The following is a 16,825-nucleotide window of genomic DNA, read 5'->3' as shown; positions in this document are numbered from 1 at the left end:
GTACCATGTACATCGTTTTGCCTTTTACCAAGTATTGTATCATTTTTCCAGCTGCCAGAGGTGGTAAACGCAACCACCGGTAAACTAGAGAGTGGGCAACCGTCGCTGCTCTGCAAGCAGAGTATGTTCGCGCGTTGGCAGCACGTCGTCAAGCGGCTGCCGCTGCTGCCGCAGGTAGAGTAACGTATTTATTGGTTTAAAGACACTTAGGCACTTGTACACGTCCCAAATACAGCTTGCCCTGAGAAGAAGTGGCAGAATAAACTCACTCATCATTTCAGGCACAGGAATGGGCTTCTTGACACTGTCAATAGGCTAGTTGACGCTGTTAGTCAATAGACCAGATGACACCATTAGTCAATAGCTTGGTTGGCACTACTAGTCAATAGGTTAAGTGACACTATTAGTCAATAGGCTAGTTGACACTTTTAGTCAATAGGTTACACACCTCTAGTCAATAGGCTAGGTGCCACCATTAGTCAATAGGCTAGGTGCCACCATTAGTCAATAGCCTGGTTGGCACCACTAGTCACTAGGTTACACACCTCTAGTCAATAGGCTAGTTGACAACCGGCTAGTTATCACTAGTCAGTAGGCTACAGCCACCACAGCCCCGGAGCGGTGAACGCAACCACCGGTAAACTAGAGAGCGGGCAGCCGTCGTTGCTGTGCAAGCAGAGTATGTTCGCGCGCTGGCAGCACGTCGTCAAGCGGCTGCCGCTGTTGCCGCAGGTAGAGTAACGTATTTATTGGTTTAAAGACACTTTAGGCACTTGTACACGTCCCAAATACAGCTTGCCCTGAGAAGAAGTGGCGGAAGGAACTCATTCATCATTTCAGGCACAGGAAAGATCTACTTGACACGGTCAATAGGTTAGTTGAAGCTACTGGTCAATAGACCAGATGACACCATTAGTCAATAGCCTGGTTGGCACTACTAGTCAATAGGTTACACACCTCTAGTCAATAGGCTAGGTGCCACCATTAGTCAATAGGCTAGGTGCCACCATTAGTCAATAGCCTGGTTGGCACCACTAGTCACTAGGTTACACACCTCTAGTCAATAGGCTAGTTGACAACCGGCTAGTTATCACTAGGCTACAGCCACCACAGCCCCGGAGCGGTGAACGCAACCACTGGTAAACTAGAGAGCGGGCAACCGTCGTTGCTGTGCAAGCAGAGTATGTTCGCGCGCTGGCAGCACGTCGTCAAGCGGCTGCCGCTGTNAAATAAATAAATAAATAAATAATAAAACTATACACACCCCTAAACACTACTTTCCCTAGCAACTTACTCCTATAGAGACAGCCCCTCCCATCCTAGACACTATCCCCCCCCCAAAACTACCTGTTAAAGAGACTCCCCTCCTAAAGAGACTATCCCCACACCCCAAATTGACCAGATGCTCCTAGAGACTCCTACCCAAAGAGACTCCCTCTAAAGACTCCCTAAAGAGACCCCTCAAAGAGACTTCCCCCTAAAGAGACTCCCCTTAAGAGACCCTCTTAAGAGACTCCCCTAAATAGACTCTCCAGAAAGACACTCCCAATTAAAGAGACCCCCTAAAGAGACCCGCCCATAAAGAGACTCCCCCTAAAGACCCTCCCTAAAGAGACTCCATCCAGTCGCTCCCACCGCCCTTCAGGCTGCATAGGCCGCTCTTGGCGCGCTCTGCCAGCACTGAAGCCCGTACTCCGGCTAGGGCACCGTCTTTCAGCGTGTGCTGGTGCGCCACAACTAACGTGAGTACACCATCATCATCAGGTCGTCAGGACAGCAGTGGAAATACTGCAGGTGCACAACCAAAATGAAGAATTATCCCATGGGTCTAAAGAGCTCTTATCCGTTACAAAGGTCCTGAAAATGCTGGATCATATCCGGCTCGAAGGACCATGAAGCACAACGCCATGTGTGTTTATGCGCCACTGTAATGATGTTTTGTTTTGTTTCAATCCACAACGAACAGTCTTGTCCTGCATCTCACCTGATGAAAAGTGATGATCAAAGGTGGAATTTTGTGAAGCAATCGTAATCATTTGACAGTTCATAACGTACGATAAAGTCAGGTAAAACGTTTGACAGTATAATCGTACGTTATGAACTGTCAAATGACTACGATTGCTTTACACAATTCCACCTCAGATTCACCCGGAAACCTCAATCAGAAAAAAACTGGTTGACCCCGCGATTGAGAGCGGAAACTCAAGAACTAAAATCTTCATACAGGGTGGAAACGATAAGTGATCTCACGCGATTATTTCTAAACTATACAAGATATCGATAAACTGATTACTGATCCTGAAAGTGCTTCACGAGTTCTTTCCAACGGTATAAGTAATAAGTTACAGAGTCAACTGGATCTATCCGAAAATTCAATGTTTTCAGCCTCCATACTAAATGTATGCCAGCCACACAATATAAGAAGTGTTATTTTTTTTATTAAACAATAAACACTTAAATTGATCTCGTAAATTGCATTCTTATTTAAAATCATTCATAGAAAACATTGGTTTTAGGCTTTACTTGCTATAATATTATCAAGACATGAGTACCATGACTGTAGCAGTACCTACTAAATGTATGGAAGCTGGACACATTGAATTTTCGGATAGATCCAGTTTATTTTGAAACTTATTATTGGTACCATTGGATAGAGCTCGTGAAGCACTTTCAGGATCAGTAACCAGTTTTTGGATATCTTGTATAGTTTTTAATATTATGTGGTTTTACTAAATGTATGGAATCTGGAAACATAGAATTTTCGGATAGATCCAGTTTATTTTGTAACATATTATTGATACCGTTGGATAGAGCTTGTGAAGCACTTTCAGGATCAGTAACCAATTTTTAGATATCTTGTATAGTTTAGAAATAATCGAGTGAGATCACTTGTCGTTTCCACCCTGTATATTTTTTAACGCGCTCGCTAGTGACCACGTCTGATTTAAACTCACACTAAGCCCTCTGTTCTATTATAGTTTTTGCCCATTACCAAGTATTGTATCATCTTTTCAGCTCCCAGAAGTGGTAAACGCAACCACTGGTAAACTAGAGAGCGGGCAGCCGTCGTTGCTGTGCAAGCAGAGTATGTTCGCGCGCTGGCAGCACGTCGTCAAGCGGCTGCCGCTGTTGCCGCAGGTAGAGTAACGTATTTATTGGTTTAAAGACACTTTAGGCACTTGTACACGTCCCAAATACAGCTTGCCCTGAGAAGAAGTGGCGGAAGAAACTCACTCATCATTTCAGGCACAGGAATGGGCTTCTTGACACTGTCAATAGGCTAGTTGACGCTGTTAGTCAATAGACCAGATGACATCATTAGTCAATAGCTTGGTTGGCACTACTAGTCAATAGGTTAAGTGACTCTATTAGTCAATAGGCTAGGTGACACGATTAGTCAATAGGCTAGGTGCCACCATTAGTCAATAGACTAGGTGACACTGTTAGTCAATAGAATAGGTGACACGGCTAGTCAATAGGCTAGGTGCCACCATTAGTCAATAGGCTAGGTGCCACCATTAGTCAATAGGCTAGGTGCCACCATTCGTCAATAGGCTAGGTGCCACCATTAGTCAATAGGCTAGGTGCCATCATTAGTCAATAGGCTAGGTGCCACCATTAGTCAGTAGCCTGGTTGGCACTACTAGTCAATAGGTTAGTCACCACTGTTCAATAGACGTAGTCAGTCACCACTAGTCACTAGGTTAAACACCTCTAGTCAATAAGCTAGTTTTCACCACCAGCTAGTTATCACTAGTCAGTAGGCTACAGCCGCCGTAGCTCCAGAGGTGGTGAACACAACCACTGGTAAACTAGAAAGCGGGCAGCCGTCGCTGCTGTGCAAGCAGAGTATGTTTGCGCGCTGGCAGCACGTCGAAAAGCGGCTGCCGCTGCTGCCGCAGGTAAGTTATGATTCATCATCATCGTTTCAGCCCCAGGAATGAGCTGACACCATTAGTCAATAGGATAGGTGACACTATTAGTCAATAGGATAGGTGACACGGCTAGTCAATAAGGCTAGGTGCCACCATTAGTCAATAGGTTAGTCACCACTGTTCAATAGGCTAGTCAGTCACCAGTAGTCACTAGGTTACACACCTCTAGTCAATAGGCTAGTTTACACCACCAGCTAGTCAGTAGGCTACAGCCGCCGCAGCTCCGAAGTGGTGAACGCAACCACTGGTAAACTAGAAAGCGGGCAGCCGTCGTTGCTTTGCAAGCAGAGTATGTTCGCGCGCTGGCAGCACGTCGTCAAGCGGCTGCCGCTGTTGCCGCAGGTAGTTTATAGTGATAATAATCATTACATCCCTAATATAGCATGCCCTGCCACCACTTCAGGACAACTTATGGACTGGCTGAGAAGTGGCGGAAGAAACTCAAACGCGTCTGTCAAGTATTTGATAAAAAATGTACTAGTTGACAGCACGTCATCAGGCGGCTGCCTCTGCTGCCACAGGTAATCATCATCATCATCATTTCAGCCACAGGATAGCCTACTTGACACTGTCAACATCATCATTAAACATCATCATCATCATCATCATCATCATTTCAGCCATAGGACGTCCACTGCAGATTTATTTATTTATTTATTTAAACTTTTATGCCAAAATAAATTTGAACATAAGGCGAACTTAATGCACTAAAGCATTCTCGACCATAGGCGATCATCATAGATCATAGGCGTCATGAATTATCATCATCAGTTCAGCCACAGGAATAGGCTACATGAAACCATTAGTCAATAAGATAGGTGACACCACTAGTCAATAGGTTACACGTTACACATCTCTAGGCAATAGGCTGGTTGATACCACAGGCTAGTCACTATTAGTCAATAGGCCACTTGACACCTTTTAGTCAATGGTCTAGTTGACACTTTTAGTCAATAGGCTAGATGACACTATTAGTCATAGGCTAGGTGACACCATTAGCCAATAGGCTAGATGAAACCATTTGTCAATAGACTGGTCATCACTAGTCAATAGTAGTTTACACCACTAGTAAACAGATTAGTTGACACAATTAGTCAATAATATGTTTGACACTAGTCAATAGGCAATTTTACACACTAGGGCTAGTTGACATCATTAGTCAATAGGCTAGTTTCACTACTAGTCAATAATAGTTGACACCACTAGTAAATAGGTTAGTTGACATTAAAAAAGTTAATTTATTGACTGCCACAATTTTTTTTAAATATTTCCCTTATTTCTTCGTTCCAGGACAACAATATCGGGATAGATCCGGTGGAGATGCCTGAAGACATGGAGCACTTATTGTACAACGAGGCGAAGCAGCTCTGCCCTACTTATCAGGTAAGTGGCATTTATATTATCTTTCTATATACTTGTGATTAAAAGACGTAGCACAACTATCAACCTGGAAAGGGATTTGTAACGGTATCAACTCAGTATTCTTAACTAAAATAGAAAGACACGGGTCTTATTAATAAGTTACATTATGTACTCACTGGCTTGACGTTTCGGCTGCGATGCTGCAGCCGTGGTCAAAAGCAGTTGTCTGCTTGTGACCACGATTACGATTAATAAACGTCGTGTTAAGACCTGTGTCTTTCTATTTTAGTTGAAATGGAACGCGAAAGTTTAAAATCTTCTTATACAGGGTGTTAGGTAAATGGGTATATGAGCCGACACTAGCCCATGTTAACATGGTCATATAAATGGTATGGTGAAGTCAGTTTGATATCATCATTTTAATTTTTTTAATTTTCATACAAAATAAATTTTATAAAATACGATTCTTATGAAAAATAAAATAATTAAAATGAAGATGTCAATTTTCTGACTTCACCATACCATTTATATGACCATGTTAACATGGGCTAGTGTCGGCTCATATACCCATTTACCTAACACCCTGTATATTCTTCTGATTAAATTCCTTGTGATAACCCTTTAGGAACTTAATAATGCAGAAAGCATTTTCCAGCAGAGGGAAGTCAATATTATACACTTTGAACTCCTCTTTTATTCTTCTGATTAAATCGTAGTTCGTAGTGGGTATTACCCTCGAATATTCAAAAGTGAGATTTTACAATCAGTGAAGATAAAAGTACTACAGTCAATAATTTACTACCATGTATAAGACTTTTTAAATTACCTGAATTTACAGATATTCAAAGATATCTGAATATTAGAGCTACTTTAAACGAATTTTGTAAGATTTTTTTTCCTGTTCAAATTCATCCAGAAAAAAACAAAGTTACCCAAGATGATTGTAATTCCATGGTTATTTAGATTTAAGCATTGAAGACATGCATTTCAATTCTCACTCAACTTTTATTTATCTACCCGCAGGTAGCGAAACAGTGTCTAATCGACGCGTTCGACAAAGCCAAACTAGGTAGGTGGGTGAAGAAGCCGTTAGAGCAGGATCAGTTTGCGTGCGAAGTGGCCGATGCGCCGGCGCACGTGCTGTTTGCTTAGGCGGGCCGCGCGCTGTCCGCGCCGGGGGGGGTGGCGGCGGCTGGAGGGGGCGGGGACTTAGGTGGCTACTATAGGGATGGTAGCTGGATGAATAAGGGTGTTAGAGGTGTGATTAGAGAGGATAGAATCGAACAAGACGCTATTAGGAAGGGTAGAGATGATCGGGAAGGGGGTAGTGTGGTCGAAATGACTGAATTTGTAGGCAAAGATGGGGCTAGTTCGGATAGTGAAGGTTGGACGAGAATTTCTGGGGGTAGAGACTTGATTGGCGACGATAGGGATGGTAGCAAGATGGATAAGGGGGACTGGGGTGTAATTGGCGACGATAGGGATGATATTGATAAAAACAATAGTGATCAGGGTGAGTTTGTACGAGATGATGCTAATAGGAAGGATTTGAGAACATTAGGCGTTGATATTGGGATGGGTAAGGATGATATGAATGATAGTGAAGGTATTACGAGAATTTTTGGGGGTAGAGACTTGATTGGCGACGATAGGGATGGCAGCAGGATGGATAAGGGGGACTGGGGTGTAATTGGAGACGATAGGAAAGATATTGATCAAAACAATAGTGAGATTGTACGAGATGATGCTAATAGGGGGGATTTGAGAACATTAGGGGTTGATATTGGGATGGATAAGGATATGAATGATAGTGAAGGTATTACGAGAATTTTTGGGGGTAGAGACTTAAATGACGACTATAAGGATGATATTGGGATGGATAAGGGGGATAGGGAGGGCAGGGGTGTGATTGGAGATGGTAGAGGGATGGATGAGGCTGAGTTTGTACAACAAGACGCTATTAAGAGGGGTAGAGATGAGGAAGGGGGTAGTGGGGTGGAAATGACTGAATTTGTAGGCAAAGAGGGGGCTGGATATCGAACTAGGGCCGTTATGGAGGGTTGGAATAGTAGGACGAGAATTTCTGGGGGTAGAGACTTAATTGGCGACGATAGGGATGATATTGATGAATGCAATAGTCGGATGAATAAGGCTGAAGATGGTTATGGAGGATCTAGGGTGCTTAGGGAGAGTAGGAATGTAATTGGCGACGGTAGCGGGATGGATAGGGGGGTTNGGGGGGTTAGGGCTCTTATAGGAAACAATACTGAAGGTATTAGGACTAGAAAGGTTAGATTTGTAGAAGAAGTCAGTTATAGGGGAGGCAGGGTGAATTGGGATGATACTGAAGGTTATATCGAGGATAAGATCAGAAATAGGGAAGTTACTGAGAGTATTGCGATGGAAAAAATTGGATACGTTAGAGGAGAAACTTATAGTAAGCACTATAATGTTGATTTTACTACGAGGTCTGGACTAACTGGGCACGGTGCTTATGATATAAGTACAAGAAAAGCTGGAATTGTTCGCGAAGACGATTTTAGAGTCCAAAGCGATGAGCCTGTAATTGAAAGTAAGAAGGTTGATGAGCACAATTCTGATGATGACAGCTGGGACGATGAACACCCAGATAATGATGAATCATCAGACACCGATGACGCAGAAGAAATTGTGAGGCTGAAAAGTTATGTTGCTAGAATGATCGAAAAGGATGCAGCTAAATCTAAAGACGATGATGTTGGTAATATTGATGTAGGTAAAAGGAAGAGCCGTAAAGATTCTTATGGAGATGATACAAATGATTTAAGCAAAGGGTTCGTGTTGAAATCTTTTGATAAAGATAAACGGAAGAAGAATAAAATTGAATCCATCTATGACACTGTTAAATGTAGTCAAGGTTCAGAAACAATTAGTAGTATTAAAAAAGGTAATATTTCTAGCTTTAGTGATGAAGTTAGGCCTAAACCTAAAAGCTCAATCGCAGACAGACTAAAACAATTTACAGAGTTACAGAATGAAAATAAACTGGGTCTAGATAAAAGTCAGAGATCGGATACGAACACAGAAAAAGATACAACAAATGACGCTAAAATTAGTAATAAAAACAGGGTAACACAAGATCCAATAAGCGCGTATTTCATCAAAAACAACGCTAGGCACAGAGTTAATCTGGATGAAAAGATAAATAAAAATTTAAAGAAGCCAAACGTTTTTGAATGCACAGAAGTCGTACGCGTGAGAGAAACGTACCATAGGAGTTATAGATCACCAGACAGCGAAAGTTTTCTAGCGGATGTTCTTAATAAATACGAAAAAGACCCTCTAAATTTCAACACTGATACGTTAGAGTCAGAAATAGACGAAATGTGTCAAAACATATTCGATACCAAAAACACTGTAGTTATTAAAAATGAGTGCTTTTTAAAAGACGAACTGAGAGTTCAGATCGAATATACAAACGAAATAAGTAATGTAGTTGACGAACAAAATATATACAATAATAACAATGATAGTTTGTACGATACAGAAGCGACCAGCGATCTAATGAAGGAATATGACAATGAATATAACAACACTCGTAGTCGACACATAAATATTCTAATGAACAGGTTTAAAGACATGAAAATAAAGCACGAGAATAGCCTTCAAACAAAAAATCTGGAAGCTTCCAAAATGGAGACGCCACAAGAAACAAAACCTAGCATCAATAAGTTTTTAGTATACGATTCTAAAGTCCGATCGAGCTTCTTGAAAAGTTCCCAAGAAAGTCCCACTAGCCATGTCAAAATTGCCCCTAATCCTTATTCTACTATATGGTCACCGAATATAACAGATTGCAATCCAGAACCTAAAGTAAAAGAATCCATTTCACAAAACGATGCTAAGTCGCAAGAATCAATTTCACAAAACGATGCTAAGTCGCAAGAATCGAGCTCACAAGTTTCAAAAGACGATTCTATACCAAGTATGCAGAGTAAATTTTTGCTAAAGAAAATGCAGATGTTTCAAAATTTAAAGGATGTAACTTAGATTATTTTAATATTGATTGGGATTTTGAATAATTATGATTTTGGCGTGAAGTCGGGAGAAATATTCTAGCGGAGCATCTTGGTATACGAATTTATATACAGTTAGTGTGAACTAGTTCGTGATACCTGTAGTGGCCAAAAAGTTGAAACATAACCTAATTCCAATTGTAACAAAGACGTGTTGCGAACTTTTTGGCTACTTTGGGTGTCACTATTTGATTCTGATTACTGCAATTTAATTTCAAGTTATCTACTAATTTTTCGATTCAAAGTAATGTTTAAAAGAAATAGTATAGTGTCGAATTCGAAACGTACTTTTTAGCACAATGTCCAATGCCTTCTATAAGTTCATATATTTACTGAAGATATAATTTATTTTCCATATAACTCATATCATAAAATAGCGTCAAATTACAACATATAAAAATTATATAGCGTACATAAATTCTCGTCGTGTAAACTAGTCGTACAAATGGGTAATATATAATATTTTTGATACAAAATGGAGGGTAGTCATTGAAACACTTTGGGGGGTATTTTTGTTTGTAGGGTCGTAAACCAGCCATCCCCGTCAGCCCCCACAGAAAAGTTGTCGAGAACATGCAATATTCTATAATATATGTGAAGTTTATAAATATATGAAATATGTATTCTGTCTGCTTGAAGTGTAGATTATAGACATACATGTAGACATTTGTGTGCTTTTATATAGTTACCATTTTGTTAATAATATCTTAGTTCTTCCTAATATACCACCATTTTTTCGCATAGGTGCTTCATAATTTAATATTCTACATATACCTCAATTGCATAGTTATATATTTATTTCAAATCGTTATTTATATTGCCTTTAATAGTCTATTTCATGTTCTAGCAACTTATTGCGGCGCGTATAGTGATAGAGTGTGACTCGCCTTGGCTTCAGTTTTTTAGTAAATTAATAGGAATAGTCAGTCTGTGCATCCTTTCATTTTTACCAAGAATTGTGTCAAAACTATGATGAATGTCACGATATTGTTGGCAAATCTGAGACGAGAACAGACTCTTTTACACCAAAAACTCTTTTATCTAAATATGTTAAAGTCCAGTTTTTGATTAGGTAATATTATTTGAATGTTACTATGTTTTACTGGATAATTATGTGTAACTCAATATGTATCACGATAGCTTGTAATGTAACAAGCTGTTTGTAAAAAATGTCAATGTAACGTTCTGTTTCTAATGATGTCAATGTAACGTACTGTTTATAATCATTTTAATGTAACATTCTGTTTGTAGCATTGTTAATGTAACATTCTGTTTGTATAAAGTACAATGTAACAATCTATTTACAAGCTTTTGCGATACATGCTGAATTACACAAATAAGATCACTAGAATATAAACATTGAAAATGACCGGATTAAATGTAGAATTGTAGTTCATTCGTTCATTTTTATTCTAAGTGGCAGCGTTCATAGAACATCTTTAAATATAATGTCGTTTCTAAGTCAAGTTTTAGTACCATAGTTTAGGTTATCTAATATGACATTATTTATTTTAAGCATTTTTGTTATTTTAAAAGTGACATTTGTGTATTCAAATGATGGTATTTAATTAAAGGCAGGGCTTTAATATCTGTAGGGTGTAAATTTACTCTCAACGGGGTGTAAAAATTTAATTGATTAAAAAAATAATGATTACCGTTAAACATGTGTTTTAAATCTGTAGAAAAGGATAAAAGATCCAGTTAATGAGAGTGAGAGATAGACAGATACCATGCGCCACGGTTTATTTTACATAAGGTAAATTATAGGTATGAAAGGTGCGCTTATTTGATAAAAAAATATAAAGTTTTACTCACAAAACAATTAGAATGGTAAAATCTCTACTCTCTGCGTTAAGGGTAAACTTACACCCGTTAAATGCACGTTTAGTTTTAAGTTAAAAATCTTTGATACTTTGTTTTAGTGCCATACGTTCAAAAATTATAAGCTGGCTTATTTACACTTCATACTCAAATTTATATTCACACTATAATAGTAAAGTCGTATCTACACTTAAGTAAAGTATAATGTAACGCGCGTGGTTGACATAAGAGCATTACATGTAACGTTCGCACTGTGCAAGTGTGTTCAGAATGATACAAAAATAGAGCACAAGAGTTCAGTTCAGGTGGCGTCCATCTGATTCTGCGCTACTATAAATGATACGTTACTATAAATGGTACGTTACTATAAACGGTACGTTACATTACACGTTACCTAAATTAAGATCCGGCTTCAAATGTTAATGTTGATCATTATTGTTTGAATTACCGTTGATAACACGTGTGCCGTTTAAATGCAAATATTTTATAAAGTGTTACCTAAAATAGTATTATTATAATGTAAAAGTTGTAATGTTAGAAGCTCAGGATGTTTGAATGTTAGATTTTAAAACTGTTAGATAATAAGTAATTTTATTAAATAAAAATTTTGGGTTTTTTACAAAAGGTTAAACGTTGAACACTTGTTTAAATTGACATTTAGTGTGGAAATGACATTTTATGCCAGTGTTTATCGCGCGTTTTTTTTGTAATAATGCCCAATAAGTCTGATTTTGATGCTGAGAAATTTGGTACTTTTTAATTGATTCCAAAAATAATATCCTAAAAAATACACAATTGATTTTTACATTTTATTGATTTATTAAGTACAAAATACATAGAGAATTAGTTCTTTGTTGGTTTTATAGACTTTGCCACGTTTTTTTTAACCGATTTATTGAATCTAATTACTAATTTCTCAGCAATTAAAATTAAAATAAATACTAAAAACTACTTAATTTCAAACAGATTTATTGCTATTACTAATTTTGTTCACAATAGATCTCAGAAAGCTAGATTTTTGACGAAATTTTGAGTTCCAATGTACGATTTGTAAAGGTCATCCAAAATACTCAAATTCATATTCAAAATTCTCTCTTATGGTAGCTACAGTCAGCGTCAAATAGCTCGTGACACCCAAAGTGGCCAATTTGACAACACAACCTTATTCCAATGAGGGCTATCGTTTTAGCGCTCACCAGTTAGCGCCACTGTAGAGAAAGGTCCTGTCACTTGCTAGTAGCGAAGACAGTGAGCGCTAAAGTGGTATGAGGACTATCGCATTTGCACTCATCAAGATGGCGCCACTGTAGAGTAAGGTCCTGTCAATCGCCAGGGGTGCCAACTGTTAAGTATAAAACGATAGCCCTCATTGTAACAAAGACGTGTAGCGAACTTTTTGGCTACTTTGGGTGTACTTTGACGCTGACATAGTAAAAAAGTCAATAATTTCTTAAAATTCAATTGTTACTTTAGATTTTTAGTAGAGTTATTTAAGTAAAGTATTTTGGATGGCCTGTATTAATGTTGTAAGTATAAATACTTTAGGTCAATTTTATGTTGTAACGAATATTATGATAGTTGTAGTAAGCGCACAATAAATATGTGAATTAGAATATTTCTTTTATTTCAATATACCAACCAATGAGGGCTATTGTTGTTTTTTATTTCTTTTTTAATACACAACGAGGAAGCTCTTGGCCTGTGTATCTCTCCTGATGGTAAGTGATGATGATCAAGCCGAAGGTGGAAGCGAGCTTCACCCGGAATCCTCAACCACGGAGGAACTGGCTATCTTACCTCTAACTGCCGGAACACAATAATGCTGTTAACATTGTTGTTATGGCGACAGACTTAAGTAAGACGGTGGTAGCTTAGCATTAGGAAGACCATTCCAGTTGGCGCCACTAAGGTCCATGGCGCCAACTGGTTGGTTCTGAAATTGTTAGAAGCAAATAAAAGGAAGGGTCATTTTTGGCACGTAATATAATTTATTGATACAGTTATGACACAGTAAAAAGTATTTTAACGCAGGTTTAGAAAATCTTCATCATTTAGTTTTGTTAAAAAAAAACATGATATGCCAATATACCAAATTAAGTAAATAGATTTTGAACTAAATTCATGGATCGACGCTAAAATCTGTTGAGGATTCGAAGAAGATAATTCAACATTTTCATTATTTTACAAGCTGTTGATTTATGATGATTAAGTAGGAGAATAAAATTGGTACTTAAAAAGACAATTAACGCCCGTATTCACAAACGATACTTGCTTAAGTGAAGCAGCAAATAGAATGCACAGCGTTGAATGGAGCTCTGTGGTTGGTTCATGTGTCACCCTGTGCTTCACGCGCACTATGAGACCTCATAGTAATTGTTTGTGAATACGGGCGTAACTCTTGGGTCTTATTCCATACTTGAGTTGATTGTGAAATACGCATAAAGAAAATTATTTTTGATTGGATATTTCAAATAAATGCTGTAGGTATTTTTATTTGACTTATACTATTTGATCACAGTTGCCCCGTAAACTACCTATAGACTTTAAAAATACTTTTTAACATTTATATCTTCTAAATTATACAAATAGTTTATATAAATATATATAATATCTAAAAATACACCTTTTTCTTTGCCTTACGAACTATCAATGATAAAACTAAATAAAGATAAAATGGAAGGATTGTCTTCCATATTTAAGAATTAAATAACAAAAATATAGGCATTAATTACAAATAATGGCGATTCGCTGAGTGGGTGGCGTTTATTTCGAGGTAGGCGTTATTTAAAAAGCTGTAGAAAACAATATTTTTAACAATAAAAGTATCTTGCCAAATGGACTATGGACGCAAGTAATCTGTATAAATTGAGATTTAAATGTAACTTTAATGGACAAAAATGTATATAATATATAGGAATATTATATTATTATGGATGAAAATATAATAAATATTCGACTGTCTTGGAGTGGCTTATTGTGTAAAAATATGTTATAGTAGTAAAAATACAATAACTATTCGATTTCGTCTTGGATTGGCTTATAAATATTTATATGAATATCTTAAGAATATTGCTGGTCAATTAAATAATATAATTACTATTTTAAGTCACGATGTTATGGTTATGGTAACTATACATATTTTTCTTGTATTTAAAACACATAAATGTTTCTAATCATACTATTGAAAAAACTACATTCTAACTGAAATGGAATCAAGTTTAGCATCACAATATGAGGTAACTATGAAACACTTGGTAACATGGTACCGTGTTTGCTATCTCAGTTGGCGTCAATGGCAAATGACTAAAGGGTGGCGCCAAGTGGTATGTGCAAACAAATTAGACATTTCTATCATATTTACGCTTGCCAGTTGGCGCTCCTTGGTGAGTGACAGAACCTTACTCGATAGGGGCGCCAATTGGCGAGTTCAAACTGGACATTTCTATTAAATTTACGTTCAACAGTTAGCGCCAACTGGTGAAAGAATTCGACATCATTCGTTTAAGTTTGAATCGTGCATTATCATTTATTTTGGTTGTAAAATCGACCAGTCCTTTATTTTGGTACCTGTTTTGGACACTTTGATTTTTTGCCCTTAGCTAATACGTCCTCGATATCTGAAGAAAAACTAATAAGTTTTAGTTTTACAACTCTTGCGGATATGGCAACACCAAGGTTTAACACATTACACGCTTAAAGAACGAAGCACACTCATCAACTCGGAAACGGACCGTAACCGTATCAACTCTAAGCTGTCAATATTATTTACACGAAACTCCATACATACACTTATCCGCACCGTAACTTACGCCCGTATTCACGAACGATGCTTGCTTAAGTGAAGCAGCAAATCGAACGCACAGCGTCGAATACAGCTCTGTGATTGGTTCGTGCACCCTGTGCGTCCACGCACTAAGATCTCATAGTAATGTTTGTTAATCCGGGCGTTAAACGCCTCCCGAGGCGTGTTGATCCCTTCCAAGTACGGCTAGCACGAAAAACTTTCGAGTTCGAATCGTTTGCGTATTCGACAAAATTCTATACTCAACCTTCGAATCNTTGGATGGTTGTATTAATGTTGTAAGTATAAATACTTTAGGTCAATTTTATGTTGTAACGAATATTATGATAGTTGTAGTAAGCGCACAATAAATATGTGAATTAGAATATTTCTTTTATTTCAATATAGCAACCAATGAGGGCTATTGTTTTTTTTTAATACACAACGAGGAAGCTCTTGGCCTGTATCTCACCTGATGGTAAGTGACGATCAGGCCGAAGGTGGAAGCGAGCTTCACCCGGAATCCTCAACCACGGAGGAACTGGCTATCTTACCTCTAACTGCCGGAACACAATAATGCTGTTAACATTGTTGTTATGGCGACAGACTTAAGTAAGACGGTGGTAGCTTAGCATTAGGAAGACTGTTATACTTTCACATTCCAGTTGGCGCCACTGTCGACTAAGGTCCAACTGGTTGGTTCTGAAATTGTTCGAAGCAAATAAAAGGAAGGGTCATTTTGGCACGTAATATAATTTATTGATACAGTTATGACACAGCAAAAAGTATTTTAATACAGGTTTAGAAAATCCTTATCATCAGTTTTGTTAAAAAAAAAACATGATATGCCAATATACCAAATTAAGTAAATAGATTTTGAACTAAATTCATGGATCGACGTTAAAACCTATTGGGGATTCAAAGAAGAAATTCAACTTTTTCATTATTTTACAAGCTGTTGATTTATGATGATTAAGTAGGAGAATAAAATTGGTACTTAAAAAGGCAATTAACGCCCGTATTCACAAACGACTTGCTTAAGTGAAGCAGCAAATCGAACGCACAGCGTTGAATAGAGCTCTGTGATTGGTTCGCGTGTCACCCTGTGCGTCCGCGCGCACTGTGAGACCTCATAGTAATGTTTGTGAATACGGGCGTAACTCTTTGGTCTTGATCCATACTTCAGTTCTTATTGTGAAATACGCACGAAGAAAATTATTTTTGATTGGATATTTCAAATAAATGCTCTAGATATTTTTATTTGACTTATACTATTTGATCACAGTTGCCCCGTAAACTACCTATAGACTTTAAAAATACTTTTTAACATTTATATCTTATAAATTATACAAATATTTTATATAAATCTATATAATATCTAAAAATACACCTCTTTGACTTACGAACTATCAATGATAAAACTAAATAAAGATAAAATGGAAGGATTGTCTTCCAGATTTAAGAATTAAATAACAAAAATATAGGCATTAATTACAAATAATGGCGATTCGCTGAGTGGGTGGCGTTTATTCGAGGTAGGCGTTATTTTAAAAGCTGTAGAAAACAATAGTTGTTAAACAATAAAAGTATCTTGCCAAATGGACTATGGACGCAAGTGTATAAATTGAGATTTAAATGTAACTTTAATGGACAAAGATTTATATATAGGAATATTATATTATTATGGATGAAAATATGTATAATATGGATATATGGATGGAAATATAATAAATATTCTATTGTCTTAGAGTGGCTTATTGTGTAAAAAAACCTTATAATAATAAAAATACAATAATTATTCGATTTCGTCTTGGATTGGCTTATAAAAATAGTTATATTTATATGAATATTGCTGGTCAATTAAATAATAT

At 37.5% G+C, this 16,825-nt stretch overlaps 1 protein-coding gene across 1 annotated transcript; it reads left to right on the top strand.

Annotated features, from left to right (window-relative positions):
• The first annotated feature begins 3,786 nt into the window (after window positions 1–3,786).
• On the top strand, window positions 3,787–11,445 carry LOC114350455 (double-stranded RNA-specific editase 1-like). The gene is made up of 3 exons (XM_028301276.1): window positions 3,787–3,902; window positions 5,226–5,318; window positions 6,321–11,445. Exons 1-3 carry the CDS (start codon window positions 3,852–3,854, stop codon window positions 6,447–6,449), a joined length of 273 nt encoding a protein of 90 aa, XP_028157077.1. The 5' UTR covers window positions 3,787–3,851; the 3' UTR covers window positions 6,450–11,445.
• The last annotated feature ends 5,380 nt before the right edge of the window (window positions 11,446–16,825 follow it).

This window comes from Ostrinia furnacalis, unplaced genomic scaffold (assembly GCF_004193835.3).
Source record: "Ostrinia furnacalis isolate ACB-3 unplaced genomic scaffold, ASM419383v2 OfSCF0900, whole genome shotgun sequence".
Lineage (NCBI taxonomy): Eukaryota > Metazoa > Arthropoda > Insecta > Lepidoptera > Crambidae > Ostrinia > Ostrinia furnacalis.
Note: the sequence above shows the minus strand (reverse complement) of the source record. Positions and strands in the feature narration are given on the sequence as shown.